At 44.2% G+C, this 26,984-nt stretch overlaps 1 protein-coding gene across 4 annotated transcripts in view; it reads right to left on the bottom strand.

Annotated features, from left to right (window-relative positions):
- Positions 1-26,984, bottom strand: part of slc4a11 (solute carrier family 4 member 11) — a 54,942-nt gene that overhangs the window by 12,265 nt on the left and 15,693 nt on the right. For 2 of the 4 annotated variants that reach the window (XM_088309911.1, XM_088309919.1), the window contains exons 2-16: positions 23,311-23,361; positions 22,193-22,309; positions 18,552-18,595; positions 16,571-16,799; positions 14,264-14,296; positions 10,397-10,478; positions 10,109-10,232; positions 8,447-8,656; positions 6,713-6,797; positions 5,957-6,082; positions 4,642-4,755; positions 3,588-3,720; positions 3,442-3,515; positions 1,964-2,192; positions 1,487-1,593 (exon numbers count right to left, since the gene is read on the bottom strand). In XM_088309911.1, the coding sequence (XP_088166037.1) occupies positions 1,487-1,593; positions 1,964-2,192; positions 3,442-3,515; positions 3,588-3,720; positions 4,642-4,755; positions 5,957-6,082; positions 6,713-6,797; positions 8,447-8,656; positions 10,109-10,232; positions 10,397-10,478; positions 14,264-14,296; positions 16,571-16,799; positions 18,552-18,595; positions 22,193-22,309; positions 23,311-23,361 (1,758 nt within the window). The remainder of the gene's footprint in view (positions 1-1,486; positions 1,594-1,963; positions 2,193-3,441; positions 3,516-3,587; positions 3,721-4,641; positions 4,756-5,956; positions 6,083-6,712; positions 6,798-8,446; positions 8,657-10,108; positions 10,233-10,396; positions 10,479-14,263; positions 14,297-16,570; positions 16,800-18,551; positions 18,596-22,192; positions 22,310-23,310; positions 23,362-26,984) is intronic. The other 2 variants (XM_088309928.1, XM_088309936.1) reach the window with 1 other exon arrangement.

Here is a 26,984-nt window from a genome sequence, read left to right as displayed (position 1 = left end):
AATTTGACCAAAAAAGTAATAACTGTATTTTATATATATATATATATATATAAATATTATAAATAAATATTAGGGTTAGGGTTAGGGTTAGGATATATATTATATATTTTTTCACAATTAAAAAAAAACATTTTTTTTATTCTAGTCATATTTCTTGTATTATGTTAAATGTTACTGAAAAAAAGACATAATATTCCAACCATAAATTAGCATTTTTTTGGGGGTCAAAATAAAAGGCTCCACTGATTTTAGGTAAAAAAAGCTGCGTCATATTTTTGCCACATCAAGTTTTTCTAGTGTTTCCAGGGAAAATGTTGACTATTTTGGTGACAGAAAAAGTCAGAATATTCCTAAAGTGGAGTTAAATTCAATGAGAAGTTGTAATTTTACAATAAGAAATTGGTATTTTTCTCAAGCAAAAAAGCTGCATTGTCTAAAAAAAAATCTTCCAACACTAATTTTTTATTAATAGGCATTAAAAAAAAAAACATTTCTGTCATTCCCCCCCCATACTTAAAGTAAGACTTTTTTTTTTCAGAGACAAAAATTTGAAAAAGCCTCAGGTAATTATTGCTTTTCTAAAATTCTATAAAACATACCAATTAGTTCAAAACAAATCAATAATCAATAAAAGATGGACATAGTTTTCACGATGAGCTTTTAAAAAATAAAAATCTTCCCACAATTAAGAAATGTCTTTTGAGGTAGATTGAGATTTTTTTGCATTTTTTCAGATAAAAAGTCCAGTTTAGAATATAAATTTTTCTTTTTAATAATAGACATTTGCATCATAAGATTTGTAACATGAAATATAAAAAAAAAAAAAGGCATGTTCCGACAATACATTCCTTCTTATTTCCTCCCCAAAAAGACTTTTTATTGTTTTTTATAGTCATCGTTGACCTTGAGGTGGGCCAGTAAAAAAAAAAAACAAAAAAAAAAACATGTTTTTCATGTTTTTTTGTTGTTGTTATTTTTTCCCTTCATGAAGTCGACTGCAAGTACGCGTTTGTAGGGCAGCGAGGCCTTGAGGTGTTCCCCGAGAGACACGCGGCAGACGCTCACGTGTCTCGTCCATGAAATAAACATTCTCTAAACAAAACATGAATAATAAGGTAGACGGCGGATATCGCCGTTCAATTCCCTCGGCCAGGCGTTGCCCCACTTCACGTGCGCGCTCCTCACTTAAACGTTTATTTGTGCGCACCTCAACGGCTCAAAACACAAACAAATCGTATGCGAGTGTGTGCGTGTTCAAGCCACACAATGCTAAGCTAACACAAAATGCACTTTTATCGTTATCTGACGGTAAAATCGGACTAAAAACCAGCGGTGAACATTTTGAAGCTAAAAAGTCACAGTTCGCAATAAAAAATTGCGATGCTTCTTTGAGAAAACCTTTTTCAGAAAAAAATGCAATTTTCTGGCCCACCCCCGTCAAGGAGGCGTTTGTGTGATGAGGCAAAAAAGCAGAAAGTGTACTAACGTTCGATGTCGCTAAACAGGTATGATCCGATGAAGGAGAAGAGAAGAACCGAGATGGGCAGAGCGCAGTCGGACAACACCTCCCTCACTTTGGCGTGCAGGAACGGACTGACAACACACACACACACACACACACACACACACATCGAAACCTGCACCCATCAGGCCCGACGAGGCAGTCGGTGGCGTTCATTGGCTCATTTGAATGCCATAAAGACAAAAAGTATTTTAATTATTCGGCACGTCCATGCAGTCAGTCAAGTTTTCAATTTACAATCGGATTCACGTTATCAGGCCCAACTATGCAGATGGTGGACTTCGACGGCTCGTTTGAACGAAATGAATAAAATGAAAGGTACGCACTCGGTGTTGTTTTCTGTGTCACGTTCATACTTTTTCTTTATGCATTCAAAGCATTCTGGGTTATTATTCCCCAGGCCCGACGAGGCAGTCAGTCGGCGGCCCTGCGAGCGCATACCTCCTCTTGAACTGGTAGAGTGTGTAGCCCATCCACAGCGTGCCCATCATGAGCAGCAGACACAGGACGGGCCGCTCACGTGAGCAGTTGATCAGCGAGTCGGGTAGGACCTGCAGCACCGAGGCCACGCCCAAGTCGCTCCCGTTGACCCCCGTGGCGTCGAAGCGGGGCGTGGCGTTGGTCGTGCTGGCGTTGGCCAGTGTGGGCGGGTGGTAATACCTTTGGAAGACTGGAAGCACGTCGGAATTGGAGCTTCAATTGTCGGGATTATGAATAATGCCTTCTCAAAATGGCGTCCGAATGTCTCCAATCCATCAACAAAATGGAAGCCGCTCCGTCGGGACTGATTATTAAAAATAGGGTGCTCGTTCATCAACGTTACAAATGTATCAAAATGCAGAATGAATTAGCATTAGCGGCGTCGGAGGTTAATGTTATGCTAATGGCAGAGCGGCTAGCGAGGTCTCCATTTGAGGAAATTAAAACGGCTTGAAATATTTATGAAGGGGCTGCGACGGGCAGCGGGTCAGGATACCCAAACCTCACCGACTTTTTTTTCTTTCTTTCTTTAAACCACGACGACACATTGTTAGCGCACCGAATTATTCAAGAGAAGGCTCAAAGCAATCTGAACTTTCTATTCATCAGGAAAAACAAATGAGTCATCATGCTAATGTTCAAACTCGAGTTGGATGATTTGCGTGGTTAGCTGACTCATCCATATTAAGTTGCGAGACGACACGGAAGCTACCGTTAGCATTGGGGCTCACTTGTTTCAGACGGGTCGCAGAAAGTTGTATCTTGGGCGCTACGGTTAGCGTCGGCTAGTTAGCGGACTAAATGACGAGCCCTCTGAGCACAGGGCTAGCTAAGGAGTTCCTACGATTAGATAGCATCATGCTCTTTTTTTTTTTTTAATTTTGTTTCTTGATTTACATTTCAAGACAGATCCCCGCAGTTGGTTCTGAAATGAAAGCTTGTGTTAGCTTTTAGTCATTAGCTGACTCATCTATGTAAGCTGAGAGACGACACAGAAGCTAATGTTAGCATCCAAGCTCATAAACGGATACGCTCATAAAAGTTGCGCATGTTTTAGCAATTAATATATCGTTTTTTTTTTTGCCGAATTCAAGCTGCAGTATGACATGAAGGCTAGCATATCGTTATCATTGGCGCCCATTCACTGACTTGACAAAATATGGATGCTAGCATTAGCATCAGCGTTTGTTAGCTGACTTGTGAACAAAAACTGCTGGGCAACATGGATGCTAGCATTGGCATCAGAGCCAGTGAGGTCAAAATAAGGCAAGCACGGAAGCTAACGTTAGCATAGGCGTTGACTCATGTAGCATGGGAGCTAGTCAACTCATTCGTTGGGATGACATGGCGGCTAACATGAGCATCGAAGCTCACGCGCTGACTTGAAATGCCGCAAAATGTCGTTAGCATTCGAGCTAACATTAGCATTTGTCACTCACTTTTCACCGTTCCTTTGACGGCGTCCACCACAAACGCGATAGAGATGAACAGAGCGATCACCTCCTCTGTCGACCTGCAAATTCAACAAAAATCAGCGATCAAAAGTCGGACTTTTGGCCTCTTGTCTTTTTCTTTTTTTGCGCACCTTTTGAAGAGCTTCATGACCAGGCTGAGGTTGAAGACTCCTCCCAGGATAAGGAAGAGGCAGTTCCACAGCCCGATGCAGGCGTAGAAGGCTGGGAAGTCCAGCTGGTAGTCATCGCAGACACCACGGATTACTGCCAACAAAGACATTCGCATTCTTGTCGTTAACAGGCCCGACTATGCAGCCCGTCGGTGGCCTTTGGGGGCAAATGATTCTGGTGGTTATCCAGCCCCGACGACGCAGGTTTCTTGGTCATCTTCATACTTTTAATACACGATGTGCCATTTTTATTGCTGTCGTCAGGCCCGACTATGCAGTCACTTTTTAATACGAGGATACTGATAATTGTCATCAGACTGGACTATCAAGTCTCCGTCAGTGTTGTCCTCTTTTTTGTTTTCATATTGCGCTTAAAAAGTACATGAAGATTGTGGTCATCAGACCCGACTAAGCGGTCAGTGGTGTTTTGAGGCTCATATCAATACTTTATCGGAACGACAAGTAAATTATTGGTATTTTTCGACTACAAAATGTTTTCTGTTTTCTAGCTCATGGGAATAATCATTAAAAGGATGACAAGTCCATGCTTATTGATGTCATCAGGCCTGACGGTGCAGTTTGTGGTGTTTTCTTGCTCAACGAGTGCAATAGGTACATGATGATAGTTCCTCTCAGACCCGACTACAGAGTAAGTGCGGGACCATCTGATTATTCTCAAGTTCATGAATACTGTCACCAGGCCCTGCTAGGTAGCCCAAGGTGTTTTATGATTCAAGTACAATCTGGTGATTGTTTTCACGAACCGACTAGGCGGGGAGTTTTGTTTTTTGGGATCACTGTGAGACTTTTAGTACAAGTGAATTGACACAGATAATCGCTTTTGGGCCCTTAAGTGGTATAAGTACATGGTTAGGGTTTGATATCAGGCCCAACTATGCAGGCAGCTAGCTCACGTAGTACTTTTTTCCGTAGTCAGGCTGGCGGCGGCGCCGCTACCAGGATGCTTTAAATTCCAGAGAAAACTGCGTGCTGATGTGCGTGTGGCGATACGTACCACTTATGAAGATGGCGAGGGGGGCGGTGGTCAGCGGGATGACCAGCGGCGAGCCGGCAAACAGCGAGTAGATGACGCCACCGATGGACTGCCCGATGATGGTCTTCCTCACGTCTACGTGCGCATGCGGTGATTAAAAACAGAGATGCGATATTGAGAGTGATCATGTGACAAAGTATTCCCAAGAGATACTTTCAATGTCTTAACGCTAGTCGTAAATTAAAAGCCATTTTTTTTATAGCTTACCCTAACCCTGCACGTTTTCGAGCTGTGTTCCCAAACGTATCGTGATGTCAGCAGCCACAAACATAAGCGCTGGCAAAAATTCACGCCAGCACGGAAAACACAAACGTACTCATCAGGCCCGACTGTGCAGTCAGTCTGTGCTGTTTAATAGCTCAGGTACACCAGGACGATTGTCACGCGGCCCGACTAAGCAGCTCGTGGCGCTTCATGATATAAATACACTAAAATTATTGTGGACGGTGCTGTTTTACAGCTTAGTTACAGCACATTAACTTTCTTATCATCAGGCCCGACTATGCGCTCAGTCAGCCAGCGCTGTTTTCTGGCTAAACAACATGAAGATTATAAGCAGGCTCCACTCCACCGTCAGTCAGTAGCGTTTTGTCCGCCTCATTTATTTGTAATGGGATGACAAGTACATGATTGCTATCATCAGGCCCGATCAGGCAGCCAGCCAGTGGTGCGAGGTAAGGGATTGTTGGTCGCGCTCTCCCCGCGCGTGCTCTCGTTGTTGAGCGAGCCGAGCGCAATGGCAGGCAGCGGGATGGCGATGTACAGCTCAAGTACAAGAATTCTTTTATCAGACCCGACGCACAGTTAGACAAGTTTTCGGAAGATTTTTGTCATGGCGTTCGAGGTGTGGTTTTTGTTGGCCCATTGGAATATATATACAATAATTGTAGAGGTTTGTGAGGCAACGGCAACCATATGACCGTTGGTGTCATCAAGCCCGACTATGCAGTCAGTCATCGGTGCGAGGTAAACTATGGCTGGTACCGATCTCGCCGCGCGTGCTCTCGTTGTTGAGCGAGCCGAGCGCAATGGCAGGCAGCGGGATGGCGATGTACAGCTCAAGTACAAGAATTCTTTTATCAGACCCGACGCACAGTTAGACAAGTTTTCGGAAGATTTTTGTCATGGCGTTCGAGGTGTGGTTTTTGTTGGCCCATTGGAATATATATACAATAATTGTAGAGGTTTGTGAGGCAACGGCAACCATATGACCGTTGGTGTCATCAAGCCCGACTATGCAGTCAGTCATCGGTGCGAGGTAAACTATGGCTGGTACCGATCTCGCCGCGCGTGCTCTCGTCGTTGAGCGATCCAAGCGCAATGGCGGGCAGCAGGATGGCGATATACAGGAAGATGGCGGTGGTCATGTACTTCAACAGGGTCTTGTTGTTCCCCACGATGCCTGCAGGGGGGACAAACACACACACACAAAATCACATGCTAACATGCTAATCTAGCTAACAAGTACTTGATCATGGAGTTTGTGCCAAATTTCCGCTTATTATTTCCCGCAGTCAGACGGTTTTACAATCAGGTCTGAAGACCGTTGCTAGTTAGCTAGTGGCTTGTTAGCCGGTATCGAAGATGACTCCGATTCTCCGGGGAACGCAAGCTAATATGGCTAACAAGCACAGGAAGCAGGTTAGCCACTTGCGTTTTGCGTTTTGGACATCATGTGGCAAACAAATAATTGCCAAGACACAGCAGGCGGGTTCGCATTCAATGTGGGCCCATTCTTTGGCCAACAAGATAACGCGGCTAGCGAGCACTCGCTAAGGAGTTTGTCTTCTTGTTTCGTTTCGATTAGCATCTTATTGCTTATTCATGCTGTTGGGCGAGCGACGCAGGTGCGGCACGTGGACACAGATTAGGAAGCAAATCCCACCACCATGTTGTCGCGCCAATATTAGCGTCAGGCTACGTGCAAAAAGGCTAGCGTGCCGTTTGTCGCACCGACGGGAAGCTTAGTGGCGACACTTAGCATAGTTGGAGCGACACAGGCGTCGGGCGTCGGGCGGCGGGCGACTCTCACCATCTGTGAAGTCGGACGCGTAGAGAGGAAGGCGGCGACACAGGTCCTCGTAAATGCCGCGGCCCGCTAGGAAGAAGTCTGTACACTAGGAACACAGAAGGGGGGCTTGTTGTTAACGAGGTTGTTGCGACCCGACGGTGCAGGACGACCCGAGCCGCTCGGCGCCGTCGACATGGCAACGAGCTTCATCTTCAGCTTTCTTTTAGTTGCAGATATTTGTTCACTTGAATACCGCCGTGTCACTATTTAGATCTTTTGGATAATCTTTTTTTTTCCAATTCAGTTTCTGATGAACTTGCCCATTTGACATTTTAGACAGAATCAGAAATATTTGTATCGATGTTTATTCAACTAAAATCGGTGAAACTCAACACGATGTACTGTGATGAAATTGAGTTTTGGAAGTACGTAATTATTTACGATTATGTTAAAATTCAATTAGTAATTTCGATTCGATTATAAATGAATTGATTTTGCGTCGATCTTATTTGTAAGAATGAATGTGCTTTTTTGTTTGGAATGATTCCGATTCGATTTCCAATTGAAATGAATTCAATATCGTTAATTTGAATCATATTACACATTCAATTACAAAAGCTAATTATAGTTTGGAAGTATGGAGGGGAATTTTGAAATGAAGAGACATGATTATAGAATTGTAATTAATTAATCAAATGCTTAATTGACTTTTTGAGGCTTCTAATTTGGGCACTGATATATATATATTTTTTTTTATTTTCATTTTTTTTAACTGCGCCCTCCTCTTCATCATCCTTCCTTCTTTTCCTAGCTTCTTCCTTTTTGCCACCCTCAGTGCACCCTTCCTTCATTGAACGACTCTTTCGTTTTCTCCCTTCTTTTCTTTTCTGTTCTTTCTTTTTCGGGCCTGAGGAAGGACACCCGACATGCTTGAGTGGAGGAAAAATGTCTGCGAGCCCTCAACTGTCAACAGGGTGTGTGCGTGTGCGTGTGCGTGTGCGTGTGCGCGCACGTGTGTCAGGGACGAACGGTAAGCTTCTTTGGAATGGAAGCTGATCGATTGTGTGCAGGGGAAGAGATGAAAAGAAGTCGGGCCGGTTTTCTGAGCCCTTCAGCAAAATTGTGACAAGTTGGTGAAAGAATTGCCTTTTTTTTTTTTTCTTTTTTTACAAATTGTGGGTGGTGAGGGGGTGCGCCATGTTGAATGATCTGCATGTCTTAAAATGTTTGGGAAATGTTACATACTTTGAGAACGTGTGGCACAATATGACAGGATGAAGGGGGTGCGTGGATTTAAAAAGTTGGGAAATTTGAGGGTTTACGATACTTTGTATGTTTTACTGGTATGTTGAAATGGGTGTGTTGCTTCAAAAGTTTGAGAAAATTTGAAGGGGTGAGGCGGCGCGCCAATTCTTGTCAAGATTTTGAAGGGAACACACTACTTGAAAAGAGTGGAAAATTTCATGTTGAAGGGGTGTGCCAACGATCAGGATGTTAAAATGCTTCAAAAATATGGAGTCACTTTGTTTTGAGGTGTGTGCAGGGCAGAGGGGGTGCAACATCTCATTCACATAAAAAAAATAGTGAGGAGATTTCACAGAGGAAGGGGATGCAACAACAATTTGGATCGGAAGGTGGTGCATGTTGCAAAAAGTCAGGGAAATTTTGCCCTTTGAGGGGTGCACGATTTGATCATGTGGAATATGAAGTTGGGATTAGACGTTGAAAAATGAGAAGCAAAAGAGGTGCGCTCACCTTGAGGGGCTTGTGGCTGTGGGGGTCGGTCTCCTCCTTGCCCAGGGCGGTGGGCTGCTGGTTAGCCGCCGTCAGCTGGTGGCGCTGGAACACCAGAGCCTCCTTGAACTCCTCCTGGGTTTTGGTCTCCAGAAGCTTCTGGCGGAAGGAAATGTCAGAGAAAAGCGTGGCGAAGGTCCTGCCCAGCTCCATCGCCGTTTTGGTGCTTTTCTGTGGGACAAAACAGGAAGCAAATATTGGGATTAACATGCGGGGAAACCACACAGCGCACCCCTGCACACCCGCTAAATATTCTGACCTATCACCATCACCCTTCCCAACATACCCATAAAAAAAAGTCAACATTTCACTTTTTAAGTCACAAACTGCGTTCAACATCACCGCAGAGTTGGTGCACCTCCTTTCCCGCGTAAAGTATCAGAAAAAAATCACGCCATCTACACGCACCCAATGAACATACCATTGGATCGTGTGGCACATTCTGAAAAATTGTTATATATATATATATATATATATAATATAGTGTCTTTTTCACGGACTGCACAAGAAAAAAATGAAAGAAATGAAAATTAAATAAATAAATAAAAGAGGCATTGGCCAGATGAGAGCGGAAAATGTTGCCTCGTTGTCATGCTTGTTTGATGTGACAGTTGTAGCCGAGAAGTCGGCCGGCGTTCTTTCGGCAGGATTTCATTCCACAGATTCGTTTTGGCTAACGAGACCAGAGAAAAGAAATGTCAGCGTCCAGCAGAGACGAACAGGAAAAATAATCAGCCACCCGAGGGCAGGACGCTGATTACTCGCCGTGTGTGCGTGCGTGCGTGCGTGCGTGTCAAAAGACTGTATAGCTCCAAAAATACAAACAAATACAAATATAGAAATACAAAATGTATAAAATGTAAATAAAAAAAATTGGTGTCAATTAAATGCAGTATTACAAAAGCGCTAATTTAAAAAAATCTGAAATATATTTAAACTATCAAAGGACGAACATATGAATAAATTAAGTCTAAAAATATTCACTAAAATAGATTTTTTTTTAATAAATCAAGAATAATATTAAATAAAATGAAAAAATTCTAATGGGAAAATGTATGCACGCCAAGCAAAAAATGTCTAAAAGAACAAAGAAAATAAGAGTGTTAAATTATAATAATTCAAACATAAATAAAATTTTAATTATTACAAAATGAATCTGAAAAAAAAGGACTAATTTAAATGACCAAGAAAATACAAATAAAATAAATACAATATAAGGAAGCATTGAAATAAAATAAATCATCAATAACATGCAATATTAAATGAACAAATTCAAAATATAAAAATAAATAAAAACTGAAAAAAAATATCGGTCAATGAACAATAATGTACTTTGTAAAATATCTATTTTTTAAAAAATGATTCTACAAATATAAAAAAAATATCATTATAAATTATATACAACCAAAGAGCAGAAACAATATAAAAAAAAATCTTTTACTTGATAAGCCAAAAACAATTAAAATCCCAACAGGCAGTCGACTGCAATGCTACATTTTGGAGGAAGATTAGAATTGACTTTTTACTATAAACAATAACGCAGATTTTTTTTTTCTACATGTCTGGCAATGAGAGGTAAAGAAAAAAAATGTTGAATTAATTTTTTTTTATCTCCATTTTTACCATCTTGAGCGGCGCTAGGACCAGGATGACGTAACGGACCTCGCAGCAGTTCTCCCCCCAATTCTGAGGCCTCTCCAGCCGCGAGATGCACACGTGGCGGCGCTGCAGGTTCTTCAGGTTGCACCTACGCACGCACGCGCACAGAATAGAATAATGCCAAGGCCACAGTTGCACGATACAAAAAAAAAATAAAAAATTCAATTCACCCGTCACGTGTATTATTACTCAAGTCGTCTGTTTTTCTAAAACGAATCTTGGTGAAGCAGCATGCGGCTTCCGGGTACTCACAGTATGCAGAGCCAGGACTGCTGGTAGTGAACTCCCGTGTCGGTCGCCGTCACGCCCTGGATGGTCTCGGACAGAAGGTGAACTGAGCGCCCCAAAAAAAAACAAAAAACATATGAGAAGGCGTCATGCGCTTCGGGAGACATGCAAGAACATCGACGACGAGAACATGAGAGTGGAGCTGAAGGTGACCGTCAACGTTATCAGCACGCACACACACACTTCAAGTAACGCAACTCGAATTTGAAACCCTAACCCGGACTTGACACCGTATCCTCGGCTTGAAACCTTAATTTGACACCGACGCTCTTCCTCGAAATGCAAAACCTCGTCGGAAACCGCAAGCTCATTTGGAATCCCTCACACTGTCCCCAAAGCCGGATTTACCGTCCTCAAAACTGGAATTTGAAACCCAAATCCATGTGTGAAAACCTCATTTAAAACCCTAATCCTCATTTTTGGAACGCCTCACTGGGATTCAAGAGCCAAATTTAAAAGCTAGACTGAGTTAGGGAACCTCACCCTGTTTCCAAATCCGAAGCTCAGATTGAAAAGCCTTCTTTGAAAGTCCAACCTTCTCTTGAAACCTAAATTTGGAATTTGGAAACACTTAACCTGTGTCCAAAACGTTCATTCCAATTTGACCAAAACGCAGAATCTGATTTGCCGCCAACGAGATTGGACGTCGGGCGTTTGAATGCTTCATTCCGATTGGATGTCAGAATCTTGCCGCTCATCAATATTCACGACGACCTCCCGGTTCATTTCGCCTTCGATTGGATTTGCCGTGCGTTTTGTTTTCTCGGCCAATCCAGCGGCGCTCGCGTTCGTGGCGGCAAATGACGGGCGTCGCCGTGGCAACCGGCGGAATGAGGCGGCCGCCGTGCGCGAATAAAAGACCAGCGCGAGCGGGAAGAAAGGACGAGCCAGAAAAAAAAGAAGAAGAAAAGGAAAAAAAAAAAACTGAAGGAGAACATTTCAATTCAATTCAATTATCGACGCACGGCGAAATCTCAGTCGGGAACCACGCAACAATTTGGGCTCACTTGCTCCATTTGAAAACCCAAACAAGGTTTGAAACCCGAAAATGAAAGCCAAGACCGCTCTTGAAACCCTCATTTAAAACCCCAACCCTCTCTTGACACCCTGATTCAACACCTTAATTTGAAATCTCAACCTAGGCTTGAAACCCAACCCTTTCTAGAAACCCTACCTGACCTAATGCCGCAACCTGGACTTTTTGGCGCCGTTTTTTTGTCTTAAAATCCTTTTTGGAGACGCACACCCTGTCTCGAAACAACAACCTCGGCTTGACACCCTCACCAAAGCTGCAGAGCCATAATCAAAAAGCCCTCCCCCTGTCTTGAAACCCTACCCTCGCCACCCGTGTACTTTTGCAGCCGTCTAAGTCGAGTAACGACGACCAATTAGTCACGTGGTGGAAATTTGCTCTCAGTTTGCTTCGCTCAGGTCAGGTCGCTCCAAAACTCAAAAGATGAGATGAGGCCAAGAAGGTTTGAGACCACTTTTGTCACACCTTACCAGTACGAGTATTCGACTCTCTGAGTTTCACCGATACTGAGTGCTGGGGCTGAGAAAAAAATAAATACATTTTGCCATTTATTGCGATACTTTTTGGGCCGATACCAAGGAGGGAGAATCGGTACTTTCGATAGCGACTTGCACTCCGGTGTGTTGATGCAATTTTCAATGGTGACACTTGAATAAACGTCAAATGGCACTTAAGTTAAAACTTTGTCATTCACGAGCAGCTGAGTAATAAAAAAAAATGGATCTTTGACGTGTTCATCCGTCAATGGCGGAAAATGAGTCAATACATATTTTAAAGTTAATACTTAACTCATTTACTGCCAGCCAAGTTAAAAAAAAAAATTGACATCAATAGCCGTCATTGGCAGTGAATGAGTTCATATTTACGTATCACAAAACGTATGGGATCGCCACCCAAGTATCGGTATCGGTATAAAGTGTATCGTCCCCGCCCTCTTGCATTCCGATACTGATGGAAAATAAAAATTGTGAAACTGCCAAACACCACAAAGGACGACTTCCACAACGTCAGATTGATTTTGCCTTAAGTATCGGCGGCCGGTATTGTCAGCCTCCGCGAGGTTTCGATACCTTAAAATAAGGCCGCTATCGGCACTTAGTGATACTTGAAAGAACCCCTAATTTTGGACGCAAATTTTGTCACCCGAATCCTTGTTTGATTTGGAACCCCAACTCCGACTTCACACCTAAATTTGAAACCCGAACCTTTTGTTTCCACCCCAAACTCTTGTCTTGAACACTTCACTTGTAACCCTAACCCTGCTTTGAGAACCCAATTTAGGCTTGAAACCCGACCCGTCTTTTGGGTTTAAAACACCAACGCTGTCTTGAAGCCCTTCTTAGTAAGCCTCACCCTTTCTCAGAACCTTAACTTTGTCTTAAAAATCCCAGGAGGGTGTCCCAAACGCGCCTCATATTCCAAATGTGGCGTCTAATGTGCGTCGTATTGGCTGGAGGTGTGCGGCAGGTTGAGGAGCATCTTTGGAGGTGACCTCAATAAAAGCCCACAATCTTATGCAGCCTCAGAGATTAACTGTCACACACACACACACACACACACGCCGACTGAGGAATGATTGGTTCCCCTCATGGCCCGGTGAAGGAGGTGATTAAACGAGATGAGGTGGCCGATGAAACACTTATCCTATATGAAGGCATCGAGGGCCAATCAGCACGCGGCATGCCGATGATGTCACACCACGCAGATGAGAGGATGTAACAAGGGGGGGGGGGCGGCTTGTCGACAATCGGGGTTTTCAAATCCACCAGGACGCCAATCGTAGGATGGCAGCGAGGTCGAGTGGCGCCGACATGCCGCGCTAAATGGCGGTTACATAACGCGGTCGGACGCGAGCGAGCAATCACAAAATATTCTCCTACGCCGTCCGCATTTTACGTTATAGTCCAAGGAAGTAACTTGCAGTGCTGGGATGAGGAAAAACACTAAATAAGATGCTAACGCGTCACGCTAAGTCGCAATTAAAAAGCCTTCTCCCACAAAAACTGTCCCGAATGTTGGTCGCCACAAACTAACATGACAAATTTTAGGACCCTAACATGTGTCCTAACTCTCAATTCGGAAAGAACGTCTGGCCACAAACCGGGACGGAGCTGGCGAGCTAGCATGACAATCATAATAACTAAGACGCTAACACATTGTGCTAACTGGCTACGGAAAAACACAAAGCAGGAAGTAGCTTACAAGCTATCATCTAAAAAGCTCGAAGGACACAAACATGTCACGCTAACTCAAAACCATAAATCTTCTTCCTCGGAAAAGCACGTTCGTTTACGTTATTCCACCAAATACAAGAAGTAGCTAGCAAACTAACATACGACACCACATATGATAAATAAGACGCTAACATGTCATGCTAACTTGCAATTCTAGAACATTCTCCAACAAAAAACACATTTATTCACATTTCATGTTCGCAAACGAGGAAGTAGCTTGGAAATTGACGTACAACGCAAATGATAGATGCTAACACGTCATGCTAACTCAAATTTATGAAGCTATCTCCAACGCAAAGCAGGTATGTCCGCATGCTACATTACTAAAATACTCAAATGAAAAAAAAATAGAAAGTCGTATGTCACCAGTGAAATGATCTATTCACTTATTTTTAAATTTTGCTCACGAATCGTCTGCACGTAATTTCTGTTGAAAAAGCCATTTAGCTAGTTAGCCATGAAACAGGCGGATGGATTGGCGACGCGATGGATGAAGACGGGGATGAGGACACGGGCAAAGAAACAATGCTGGTTTTGGACATTTTTGTTCCCGTGGTTGCTTACCGTCGTCAAAGAAAACAAAACTGTGAGACAAGTCTGCGTGCAAAACAAAGGAACAAGAAAGAGGAGGAAGAAAGGTCACAGGTCAAAGAAATTCACATTTGATCTTAGTTCAGTGCCGCACAAAGTTTTCATATGAAAATAAAAGGTTGGGAGGGGCACACGTGATTGTGCTCCAGTTATTCTGAGTGCCGACAAATTCTTACTTGACCAGAAAAAAAAAAGCAATCCAATTTCAGTTACTTTTTTGTGATTTATCGAGACAATAAATGTTTCATGGCAGCGAATGGTCACATGACCAGCACAAAAAAAAAAAAAAATCTCCCAATTACATTTGACTTTATATAAAAAAGCTGTTTTATTACGCTCCAAGAAGTCTGCCTAGCAACAAGCGGTCACGTGGCCAGAAAAAAATAAAAAAATTAAAATAAGCTATCATTTCACTCCATATATTCTGCCTAGCAACAAGTGGTCATGTGGCCAGAATTTTTTTTTTTTTTTTAATTAAAAAATAAGCTACCATTTTACTCCATCTATTCTGCCTAGCAACAAGTGGTCACATGGCCAGAAAAAAATAAAAGAATAAAAATAAGCTATCATTTCACTCCATATATTCTGCCAAGCAACAAGCGGTCACGTGGCCAGAAAAAAAAAATCTATCATTTCACTCCATGTATTCTGCCTAGCAACAAGTGGTCAAGCACCTGCGAATTCTGCCTAGCAACAGGTGACCGGGAAGCATCACAAGCAATTTTGTTGCCAATTAGCCGTATTTTCGTCGCAGAAACGTCCCTAATGTGTCACGTTATTCTCCCTGAATGCAAATCGGTGGCGTGTTTGCTTGCATAACTGACAAAGTGTTACATCACATCTTCAGCGCCGCCGCCGCTAATTAGCTCGTGGCTTGCTCGCGTCGGACATGATTGCTGTTGCCGCTACTGCTAAGATGTTTCCTCGGGAGGGAAAAGCTGCCTGAGTTTTTCGGCCGAATTAAAAAGTATCCCCGGCACCAACTCGGAGCTAACGAGAGAGTTATTCCAGTGCGTCAAAGTTGTGCAACGGAAAAGTCCTGCTTAAATATATCCACCTCATAAATGTTACACTGACCTTCAATGTGTGACAGCGCTCGTATTTCCCATTAATGTTCCATACATTTCATATTTTTCCCCCTCCAGCACACTACATTGAGTGCAGAGGTGATTTTGCATAAAAGCATCCAGCAGATGGCGCTGCTATAATAAAAAGAAAAACTATTTTTCTCTACTCTATGATGACAATTTTTTTTATTGCTTTTTAAATGATTCAACGCCAAAAATCAGTGATGATGGTGCTGTACAAATTCTGCCTAGCAACAAGCATCCAAACTCCCGTTCGTTGTTACTGTTAAGAAATTTAACAACAACATAAGAGTCGTAAATGTTCTCCACAAAATTCCAGAAAAAAAAAATAATGCGTCAGATTCATAAGCATCCGAGCACAGATTTCTTTTTCGTGATTCCGAGACAACGTGGGATTTTGTGGCACAAAAGCCTGCCCTCCGCAAATTCTGCCTAGCAACAAGCGGTCACATGACCAAGGAAAGCGCATCTAGCACCGTTCGTTCAAATGTTTTGGTGTTTGAATAAAACGCGGGCTTGGAGGCACACAACAACAAGGCAACACGCTTAGTGAGCGCCTTAAAAGCGAAGAGCATCTGAACACCATTTTTTTACTTCTTTTTTTGTGTTCCGATCGAAATCTGAGCGTGCAAATTCCCCAAACTGGTCAAATGATGACCAAAAAACATTTGTTCATTTTTGGTACCGTTCAGCTTTTTAATGACGAAATTTGTGGTTTCAAGTCATGCTGCGGGATTTCCCTGACCTTTCGCTGCTCTGCCGGCTAACCGAAATGTCATTTTCCAAAGACGATAAAAGTGGATGGCCTATAATTGTTGCCCGCATGAAGGGCTGGTGCTCCCAGGAAGGAGGCGGCGGCACGCGCTGGAGTGGCGGCCGGATGCCACGTTGGAGAGACGTTTGATGCCACCGCTCAATTATCACCTGGCCCAGGTGTCAACAACGTGGGGGCGGGAACCGAGCCTCGCCCGCCACCCACCTGGCGGTCCCGCTAAACGCCGAGCGTGCCGCAACAAGACAGGCGGCCGTCACCTTGGCGAGCCTTCGTCATCGAATTTGCATCTTGTCAACCAGACGTTTTGTGTGAATGTGAGGAATTTATTCAAGACGGACTAAGGAGGACTTCACGGAAGGCCCATGTGTGAAATGCGCGGCCCGCCTCGAGGTAGTCGTCGTAGTCGAGAGTACTCACCGTTCACTTCCTGCGCGCCGGCGTCAGTGAAGAGCAAACTCATGATGCCCTCAAAATTGCACCCTGGTTCCGGAGCATTGTCGTCCTGTCCAACATGTCTCAGCATTCTCTTCAGGACGTCATCCAGCGACGCCGCTGTCTCATCCAATAGGATGCTGGCACGAGCCAGGAAGCCGTCAAGGTCGCGGTGGGCGCGGATCTCCTCCTCGAAGTTCATCAGCTTCACGTACTGCACCACACAAGTTTTTTTGGGGGGCATTTTTAGCAACGAGCTGCATGCTAGCAATCACCACAAAAACCACATGAGCATTGTTAGCTGAGCTAGCCGACCACTTGGTTGCGAAATGTCAACTGTTAGCATTCTCATTATAGAGTCTTGTCAGTTTTCTAGATGTTAGCATGCTACATGCTAACAGTCAAACTGTTTGCATGCTAGCTAGCCTTTTGTCATGTCTCATTTGAAATCATACATGACAACAGGGCATGAGGTCAGCGATATCGCTATCAACTGTTAGCATTTTAGCATTTGCCACCTTGAAGTTCATCAGCTTCAAATACTGCACCACAACGCCGCATCGTTAGATATCGAATAACTCCATTTACTACGTATTGGCTTGCTATATGTTAGCATTGAAGCTGCTAGCATGTTAGCATATTTGCCAAACTTAGTGCATTGTAACAATCATAATACATATTAAAAAAAATAATTCATTAAAAATCCTTTGTCCCGAAAAAAGTCAAAACACACACACACACAGTTTCCGACTCTTTCAGGAGACGCTTGAATGGGCGACCAGATGATTACGGTTCGATAAAGAGCGTAGACCCCCCCCCCCTCAACTCCTCCCTTGGAGTATTGATCGAGGGATTGACAAAAATCCCAAAGACTGGTGGAAGCCCCCGCTGCTCTCTCTTTGCAAAACATGAAAGGACATCTTTCTGGAAGACATCGCGACACACCGCATTGTCGCGCCGTGTTTGTTTGCGTGTCTGGAGACGCGGGTGGGCGCCTATTTTGGGCTCCCGTCAACTCGGCGTATTTTTATTTATTTATTTATAAATCATGTCTTTGGATCAAAAGCGGCATGCATAACACACGGAGCTGCTGCGGCGAGGATAAACGTTAAACGCGCTCGTCTGACGACAACGCTCGCGCTTAAATGGCGACAAACTAAACTCGCAGAGTCAATCGAAAATAGACGCTTGATTACGTCCTGATTTAGTTCTTTGCGTTAGAATTCATATATTGTAGGGCTGCACGATATTGGAAAAAAATGACATTGCGATTTTTGGGGAGGCTGCGATGTACATTGCGATATTGAAACTAGAAAAAAAATGTCACCAGATGACTCCAATAGCTCTGTTTGGGAAGACTTTGCTTAGTTTATTGTACAGCTCTGGGATGGCACCTTTATAAAAATATGTGCGCCACGGCATTTTATACTTTAGAATTATTTAGGTATTCGTTCAGCTTCAGCTGGTTAAGAACAACTCACGTCAATGACAAACGGATTACGTCACCAAATCGTAGAAATTGTACGTTGGGTGAATTGGCCTTCGATCGTTAGTCAGTTCGTTTCGGGACTCTTCTTTTTTTTTTCTTTTTTTTTTTTTGCAATTTGTGCTTTTTCTTGTGTTGTTTAAATGCAAAAGAGCTCCCTCAAAACATGCAGCGGGTGCACATAAGATGAGCACGTAAGCCGCAAGATGTACGTAAGAGCATATCGACGATGACAGCAGAGCATCTGGGTTGTCAGGATCGCTCACACAAATTGCGTTCACCAACCAACGGGCGGCACAACGTTGTGCCACTCGTGGGGTTTTTTTTTTTAGCGAAAACTGATGGTCTCCAGAAAGTCCTTCTTAAGGACGTGCGTTTTTTTCCTTTTTTAAAAATTTTTTTTTTATCTTGAGCGGCTTGCCGCTAACGAGCGCTAGCTCGTTAAAGCCCTTTTTATTAATGAAGTCATTTCAGGCTTACCCTCCTGGACGTGTTGAGCAGCACGCAGCCGGAGTCGTCGCTCTCTGCACGGGGGAAGCAAAACAAAACACAATTAGACAAGATGTTAAACATTCACACACACACACCCCCACACGCACCCCCACACACGTTTAGGCGACGTCATGTCGTAAGAACAAAAATAATTGAAAAGTAAAACAAGACAACTGGAGAGGAAAAGTCACAGCGTGGTGAGGCAGCGGGGGGGCGACGATTTTTATGAGTAAGGTCAGAGGGTCGATCTGTACCTCGATCGCGGAAGGAGCGCGGCGGACTGAGCGGCAAAAAGGGGTCAAGTGCCCGGCTCGGAATGTGACGTTAAAAACGAGTCCGCTGTTCTTCTCTGACCTGATGTTGGAAGCAGAGCTTTAAACGCCAGCATTCAGTTTCGATTAGTCGTCAAAGACAGAATAGTTGATGCTCGATTATGCGTTCTGAAGCACGATGGCCTCGCAATGCGGAGGTCGTGGGTTCGATTCCGGCTGCGGCTTTCCTGTGTGGAGTTTGCATGTTCTCCCTGTGCCTGCGCGGGTTTTCTCCGGGTACTCCGGTTTCCTCCCACATTCCAAAAAACATGCATGGTTGGTTAATTCAACACTCTTAATTATCCTAAGATCTAGACTAAATTTAATTGTAAGTTTATTTTTCACCCTTCATGATGCAGGCTTTTTTTTTTTTTTTTTTTTTGAAAAATATTTTGAAATTCTGGGGGAAATATTGAAAATTTTCTTAGAAAATGAATAATTGAGAAAAATAATTGGAACATTTTTTTTACATTATTAAAATATTTATATATATTTTAAAGGTTTTTTTAAAATTAGCAGCATATATTGCATGGTTTCTTAATTTAGAAAAAGGAAAATATTCTAAATCATTGAGATAACGTATCAAAATATTTCAATTTTTTTTTTTTTCATTTTTCTTCAAATTTATTGTATTTATTTTCTCAGCTCGATGGAAAAAATTATGTCATTCAAATTCAAAAGGCAAATGAGACAAGAGGCAAAACACAGAAAAACGACTTGAGCAGACTTGCTGTCGGGCCTTGAAAATGCTGCCGGAGAGCGCGTTTCTCAGGAAGCAAGGCCATCGAAAGAAGACAAATTCCCGCAAATCAGCTTGGGGAAGTGAAGGCGAGGAGAAGAAAGAGAAAAAGAAGGCGAGGAGGGATCGTTGCGATGCGAGGCTGCTTCTCCGATAACGCTTTTAATCTGCACGTGATTCCGAGCTCGGCGGTGATAGAAGACCCAAAAAAAAAAATAAAAAAAGTCTGACTACGGGGGGAAACCTATCATGCCGGCCTGCCGTTATGTAACGCGCTTAGCGTCTCGCGCGGGGACAACGTTATTAGCTTTAGCGCGGGCTTTCCTCCGTGGCCTGTCGGAGAATCAATGAGAGCTTAAGAAAGCCGTCGTCTCTGCTGCGTGACCGAGATGTTTGGGGCTCGGGTGGGGGCTTTATGATTTTTTTTTGGGGGGGGGGGGGGTCGCGCACGTGGCCTAGCGGGCCGACACCACGCTCTAATTGCTGTCAGGCGGGCGCGCTAAGAAGATCGTTTTTCCATCCATAGAAGAAGAAGATTAGCCCATGTTAGGTAATCGTCCTTTTGAACAATCGTGGCCGTCAGAGGAGGAAGCGACTGATGACATCACACAATGAGACCAACAAGTTCATACCAAGCGGGGCTGCACGATGTGCAGTTTGAAAAAACATCCCGAGACAACCACATTTAGTGAGGAGGTGAAAAAGCGTTCATCTCGTATTCCGGCGGCCATTTTAGATGATGAAAAAGGACTTTGTCCCGTGCGCAAGTAAAAGCGTGAGATTTATCGGCGCGTCGACCTTTGGGTAAACGATAAATCTGCGCTCGCTCCGACGCCGCAACATGACGAACGACTCCATCATATTTGACAAAATGACGAGTCAATAATATCTGACGGCGATGAGGTCTCACCGCACGCGTCCTCGCGTCCACATTTTGACTTGCCGCCATCAATCTCGGACATGTAACGTAGCGGCAGTTAAACGTCCAGCAGACACCGCGTTGCGACGTTGACGGAAAGGTCGACATGGGCAGGAGGGGCGCAAAAAAAAACGCTAACAAGAAAATCCACAGGCGGTTTGAGGAGGCAGCCATTCCAAAACAGCAGAGGTCACGTGACTCGTTTGTCTCAAATCATCTCTTCCCATTGAAATCAATGGAAATGCCATCGATCCGTTTCTTCATTTTTGTTGAAACATTTTTAAAATGCCCAAAACAAATATTTGCGTCACAATGTATTTGGGAAACTTGTGAATGGGAAAAAAAAAAAAAAAAAAAAATCTCCCCCAAAAATTTGAAGCTCATTTTCAACTCATCTTACAAGATCCGCCTTAAAAATAAATGTCTCTCGGTTTTTGATTTGGAATTTGTGTTAGCGTCTATCAGCGCTCCGTGCCGGCTTGCCGAGCGGCGATTTTCTTATTTTATCTGTCAGCGTATCGTCACGTTTTAAGCTAGCGGGCGTCTGTCGCTCTCCGGGATCACCTGGGACCGTTACCATGGAAACCGTTGACCTGTGAGGACAGGGTGTGTGTGTGTGTGTGTGTGTGTGTGTGTGGAGGAGGGGGGGGGGGGGTCCACGGGTCCAAATGGTGTACACCTGCAGCTGAGGAGCCATCCACACCTGCCATCCCGTTGTTATGGAAACAGCGCAGCAACACCGCGGGAAGGATGTCAAAAGTTGATTTTATTTTGGATTTTTTTGTTGTTTTTTTTGAAAGACGCATGACACCGGGCCTTGTGTGACATCAGTTATATGACACCATATGGAAAGCGCTTTGTTACACCTCCATCTGAGGTGAAATGCGCTAGAAAAATAAAATTGTATTTAACATTTTTAACAATGCGCGTATGAGTGTGTGTGTATGTGGCAGTTGGCGTGTGTGCATGCATTTTATTTTGTTCCATTTTGATTCCGATGCTGACCCACATACGCACACGGGAGACGCACGCTATTGAGCAACATCACAACATCGACAGTAAAAATAGTCCTGCTAATTTTACTGGCATCAATCCGAAGATCAGCACCAAAGTGTCGGAACAATTTAGAAGCCCATCGTTGACACGCCCAATTTGGAGCCAACACGTCAGCATTTGACAACAAAAGCGCCTCCTTGGATCACACGGACTGCTAGCATCTCCACGCATGTTAGCATCTTGACGGCAGTTAGCATTTCGACGCATGCTAGCATCGGTAACAAAGTTCTTATTACCAAATGTGTTCACGTCTCTAAGTGAGTTGGCATTTCTGCGTGAGTTCTGTTAGCATCTCTTGAGTGACTGAGACACCCGAAAGGTATGCTAGCATCTCAAGGTTAGTTACGGTCTAAGCGAGTTAGCATAACTGAATGTGTCAGCGACTTGGTGGCTCAGATTCAGAAAAAAGGTGAGCCATGATTGGCCATTACCTGAGCCCTGAGAAACTGTGATGTCATTTTTAGTCCACAGAAGTGACAAAATGGCCGCCCCGTGCGGTGGTTAAAAACGGGTGGATTTTGCTGCATTACTCATATTCCACAAATATTAACGTTTCGAAGATTTTCTGGGGGGGTTGACTTCCCCTTTAAGTGAGTACACGGACCTGGTCCAGGAGTGACCTGGTTGTCGTAAAGCTGGACGTCGTCTGCGGAGGTGACGGGCGAGTCCTGGACCTCCTCTGGGCCCTCGCGTTCCTCATCCGGCTCCACCTCCCTCTGCTCTGAGGACACCAAGACACGGCGTCAGCATTTTTAGCACTGGCTGGTCACCTCATTGCCCTCCTTCACGTTTTGCTCGCATTGTTAGCACTAGCAAGTTATTTCTGACATCCGGGACCTTGCCGTTATGTTTTAGTAGCATTATTGGCTCATGAATGTCTGTAACATTTTAGTGGCATTTTTGGGAATAGCTAGTCACTTCAATAATTTCCATTCCATTTTGTTAGCATTTTTAGCAATTGGAGAGCACCTCATTAACTTCCGTTACCAACCCCATGGCCTTCGGTCACATTTCCTTGGCATTGTTAGCACCAAAAGGAAAACAAACTGGTGTTATCTGACAAAAATTCTAAATGTTTTCTTACCTTTATAAGTCATCGCAGGCCGAGACGCTTTCTGTGGCGACAGCAAGCTAAGCTAATGCGGCTAGCACTGGGTTGCATCTGTTGCTTTTAAATGATTGTCATAGCAACAAGGGGGCTAACAGCTCAGAGAATATCATAGGTTGACAACAACATGCTCCCTTTTAAGCCGCGTGCCGACGGCGACGCTAAGCTAGTAGGGGCAAAGGTGGTTAGCGCCTTTGCGGGGATGGCAAGAAAACTGAAACTAACAAAAATGAAGGCACGTTTTGCGGCATACGGTTATGCACAATGGCGGCCCATCACAAGGAAACTGGGAAAAAACTTTGAACGAGTAAAACTATATTTTGGTCTACTTTATTTCATTTATTTATTTATTTTACCAAATATTCTGGCATTGGAAAAAAAATCATCCTTGACAGATAAGCCAGTTGTGACTTCATTTCTATGTCCATGCGTGGCCTTTGAGGGGAACATGACCTTACCAACATGTCCGCCATGATGGAACGTCGGGTAGCCAGGCTGCTACACAATGCCGGCGTATTTAGCCTTCTCTCCATTTGTCTTTCTTGTCACATTTACGCTATGTTGGTTTAGCATCTTTTAGAATCGTATGCGACAAAATTCTGGTCCAAACTTACCCATTTCCTGAAAGAAGTATCCATTCTTGGACATGCCACAGGGAGGCGCCTCTGCCGGACGAAAGAAAGAAAGAAAGAAAGACAACGTCAGTCACGTGACCTAAAGGGCGTCATCATTATTTGCATCATAATAGAAACCAAACAGCAACGACAACAACAACGTTGCTTAAAATTGGCACCACACCGAATCATTCCGAAACGCCAAACTTGCGGCAATTCAAAATGAGGATAACCATTAGCGCTGCTAGCTAAAGGATAGTAGCGAAGCTAGCAAAGTTTAACACGTGTTTTACACCTAAAATTGTATTCGCTACTCCTAACAATGCTAACAAAATGTGCCGAAGGGTCTCCATGTGGTCAGATAGTGCTAACGATGCGAGCAAAACACGACAGAAGTTTATGAGGTGACCTGCTAGCGATAACAATGCTAACAACCCAGTTAGATAAAAAAATGGTGGTAGAAGTCAGCAAAGTGATTTGTTGGCATGTTAAAAAACAACAACAACAAAAAAACAGAACCATGACAATGTACGTCAATGTTTTCCAGCGAACAGCTAGCAGTGTGGCTAATGCTAACTCAAATTGACTTTGCTCAAAGCAGAACAGCATGAGTCGCCGCAATCGGAATTAAAGAAATCCATTGAAACATTTTTAGCCACAAAAACGAAGATTTAACAACTCTAAAGAAAATGATGTGTTTTTTTTTTTTTCCTCGCCACGCGTTGGCTCATCACTCATGTGGAAGAAACCTGTTGGCCAAGCTTCCAGTATGCCACGAACGTCGCTTTAAATGTCGCCGACCTGAAAGGTGACATTTTAGAAATGCCGGTGGGGGGGAGAAAAAAAAAAAATGGAAACTGGTCATTTTCACCTTAACCTCAGTTGATGTGTCGCAGCTGTCGCACTGTGCGATGCTCATGACGATGACGACGAGATTCACGCAGGACAAATTCACACAACAATGTGAAGCAACCTCATGACTTCAGCGGAAACACAAGAGCGTGGAGCGACCACTCGTTCATGTCGACTCCGCAAAACATTCAAACAAGCGGAAGCTCACAATGTTGGAGAATTGCTCAACTTTACTGGAATGTAAACATTGTGGAGCAACCGCATTCCAATGTAGTAAAACAAACGTGGACACACAACAGCGTGCAGGAACCACGTTTGGGTCTACTCCACACAACACTGCGGAGCGACCTCCAATACTGTTGACTGGAATTTGAACTTGGATCCGCACAACATTGCGGAGCAACCACGTCAGAAAACAAATATCGACACACAACATTGCGGAGCAAGCGGACGACTGTGTGAGTTGACTGGAACATAAAAGTGCAGGCGCGCAATGTTGTGGCACAACCGCATTGCAGAGCGGACACGGCGCTTAAGGGGTGCGCCGTCACAGTGCAGCCTTTGTCCCGACAGCGGAGACGTGCAGCATACTTGTCAAATATTTGCCGTCTCTTTTAAACGACATAAAATGCTGCATGTTTTTTCAGCTGTCATCAAAAACTGAAAACTGCGACCAAGGGGCCCAAAATCAGAGTCAGGACGGCGACAGCGTGAAAGCCGCCACAAGTGTGCGACACTCACTTATTCACTTCTTGTTGTGTTCAAAGCAATTTTTGCCGCCGACTGCGCAAAAGTGTCCGGTGACGCGGCTCTCCTCGGACCCTTTCACGCGCTCTGCCAGATCTGACTCTCAGGTTTTTTTTTGGTGTTTGTTGAGCTGAGAGTAATAAATGTGTGCGTCTCTCTGCGTTCAAGCGTTGCGTGACATGGCTCACTCGTACATCAATCGAATTTAACGGACGCGCAGCCCCTTTCACACTGTCCGTCGGCTCGCTTGTGCCGCAATCTCGCTCACCTCGTTCGCTGTCTGTCGCGTTGAAAACAATTTTTGCGCTAGCCTTCCTGCGTGAAAGCGTCTTGTGACATGGCTCTCTCACAAACTAAAGCCCCCTTTCACACTCCTTTCAAAGCCGACCCCCCCCCTGCCGTGTCATCATTATGCGTGAAACATGGAATGATGGGATAAAGCCAACCCGGCAATTTCTTTGTTACCAACGTAGCATCAAAGTCGGGACGGTGGCTGTTTGAAAAGGAACAATGAAAAGCCGGGACCGGGTGGGGGACCGGGTGGGGGGGCGAGAGGGTTAAAATTGAACACCCTGCTGCCTCGTTGTGTTGAAAGGAACGATTATTTTTAGACCTCACACGAGGATCCGGTGCCAGAAATCTCGGCGTGAAAAGATGCGCTGCAAAATACGCCGACATGTTCGGCCGTTTATTTGAGCCACTTTTTCCAAATGTGACGCAGCGGAAAATCGGAACGTCGCCTTTGGCGCGCAAATAAATCTTCAAGCGCCGAGTTGGGTTGCGGCATACAACTTTGCCTGCAGGAATTGACATCAGTCAGTTGGAGACTCAACAAACATCAGAAAGACGTCGTCAACTTCAAACAGTTTTTTTTTTTTAGAAATATTTAGAGGCGTTTATTGAGGTGTCTACTTGGTCGTGGGCGGGGTCGGAGTTGGGGGTGGGGCCGATTACGCCCGCGGGCGCTTTTGAAGAGCGGCGCTATCCCCCTGCCACTTGCATTTTTGGCTAATGATGCTCATTTTGGAGAGGAATTTGTTCCCGCTGACAATCACAATCAGGGCCGTTTGTTTGTTCGCGGGCAGGATGACAAAGCAAAAAGAAAACCAACGTCTTCAAAGTGTGGCGGCGGGCGACAAAGTGCGGGCGAAGGGAAAATGTGGCGACTTTCAGTGCAAATCTGGTTCAATTCAAGTATTGAGCAGAAATGACACGTGCAATAAAGTTATTTCGCACATTTCTTTTTTTTTGGGGGGGGGGCAGTTTTTTCCGCCTTCCTTTTATTTCATGTTTTATTTTTGGCATGAAACGCGACCGCAAGCGACAAGTAGAGCATTTGAGCTCAGCGTCGATGTTGCTGATGATGACTGAAAGGCAATCCTGCTTTTTGTTCCTACGGAACGCGACAGCTGTCGGCTTATTTAGAATGTACATTTTTGTGGGATGATAAATTTGAAAAATGCGGAGGGATGACGACGGCATGGAGTTTCGATCCAATGTACGGGCGCACCCCCCCGCACTTTAATTTTTGCTTCAGTGAAAAGCTAAAAATGTGTCCTTCAAAATTCTCAACGCTCCGCACGATGAAAACTAAGAAAATCACACGCATCAGCAAAGTATTCACAGCGCACCCCCCCTTTTTTTTTTATGTCACGGCCTTCTTCATTTTCATTTTTTTTTTTTTCACACCACAACGCCAAACGGAAGGTGGTACGCGCAATATTGGCGCAAATGAAAACAAACGGAAGAAGACTGTGCGGTTGCCATGGCAACGGCCGCCACTCTTTTCTCACCTGTTTGCCATCCGGATGATTTTGAGGGGCGACATTTTGCGGTGACACTCCGCCCTCCCGTTGTTTTGACGAGCTTGGCGACGGCGGCCCACTGCTTTTATTTGACAACGAGCGGAAGTGGCGCAAAGATTTTTAACACCGGGCGAACGGTGCATTTATTGGATCGACAAGAACCTTGAGGTGCAGTGATTCACTGCAGACGAACAGGAGAAAATAAATAAATAAATAAATAAAGCTTCTTTTCCCACAAAGTCTCATTGTGATGGAACGACACAGCGTTGC

The sequence above is a fragment of the Idiotropiscis lumnitzeri genome, chromosome 1 (assembly GCF_059441095.1).
Source record: "Idiotropiscis lumnitzeri isolate Australia: NSW breed Sydney's pygmy pipehorse chromosome 1, RoL_Ilum_1.0, whole genome shotgun sequence".
In the NCBI taxonomy this organism is placed as follows: Eukaryota; Metazoa; Chordata; class Actinopteri; order Syngnathiformes; family Syngnathidae; genus Idiotropiscis; species Idiotropiscis lumnitzeri.
Note: the sequence above shows the minus strand (reverse complement) of the source record. Positions and strands in the feature narration are given on the sequence as shown.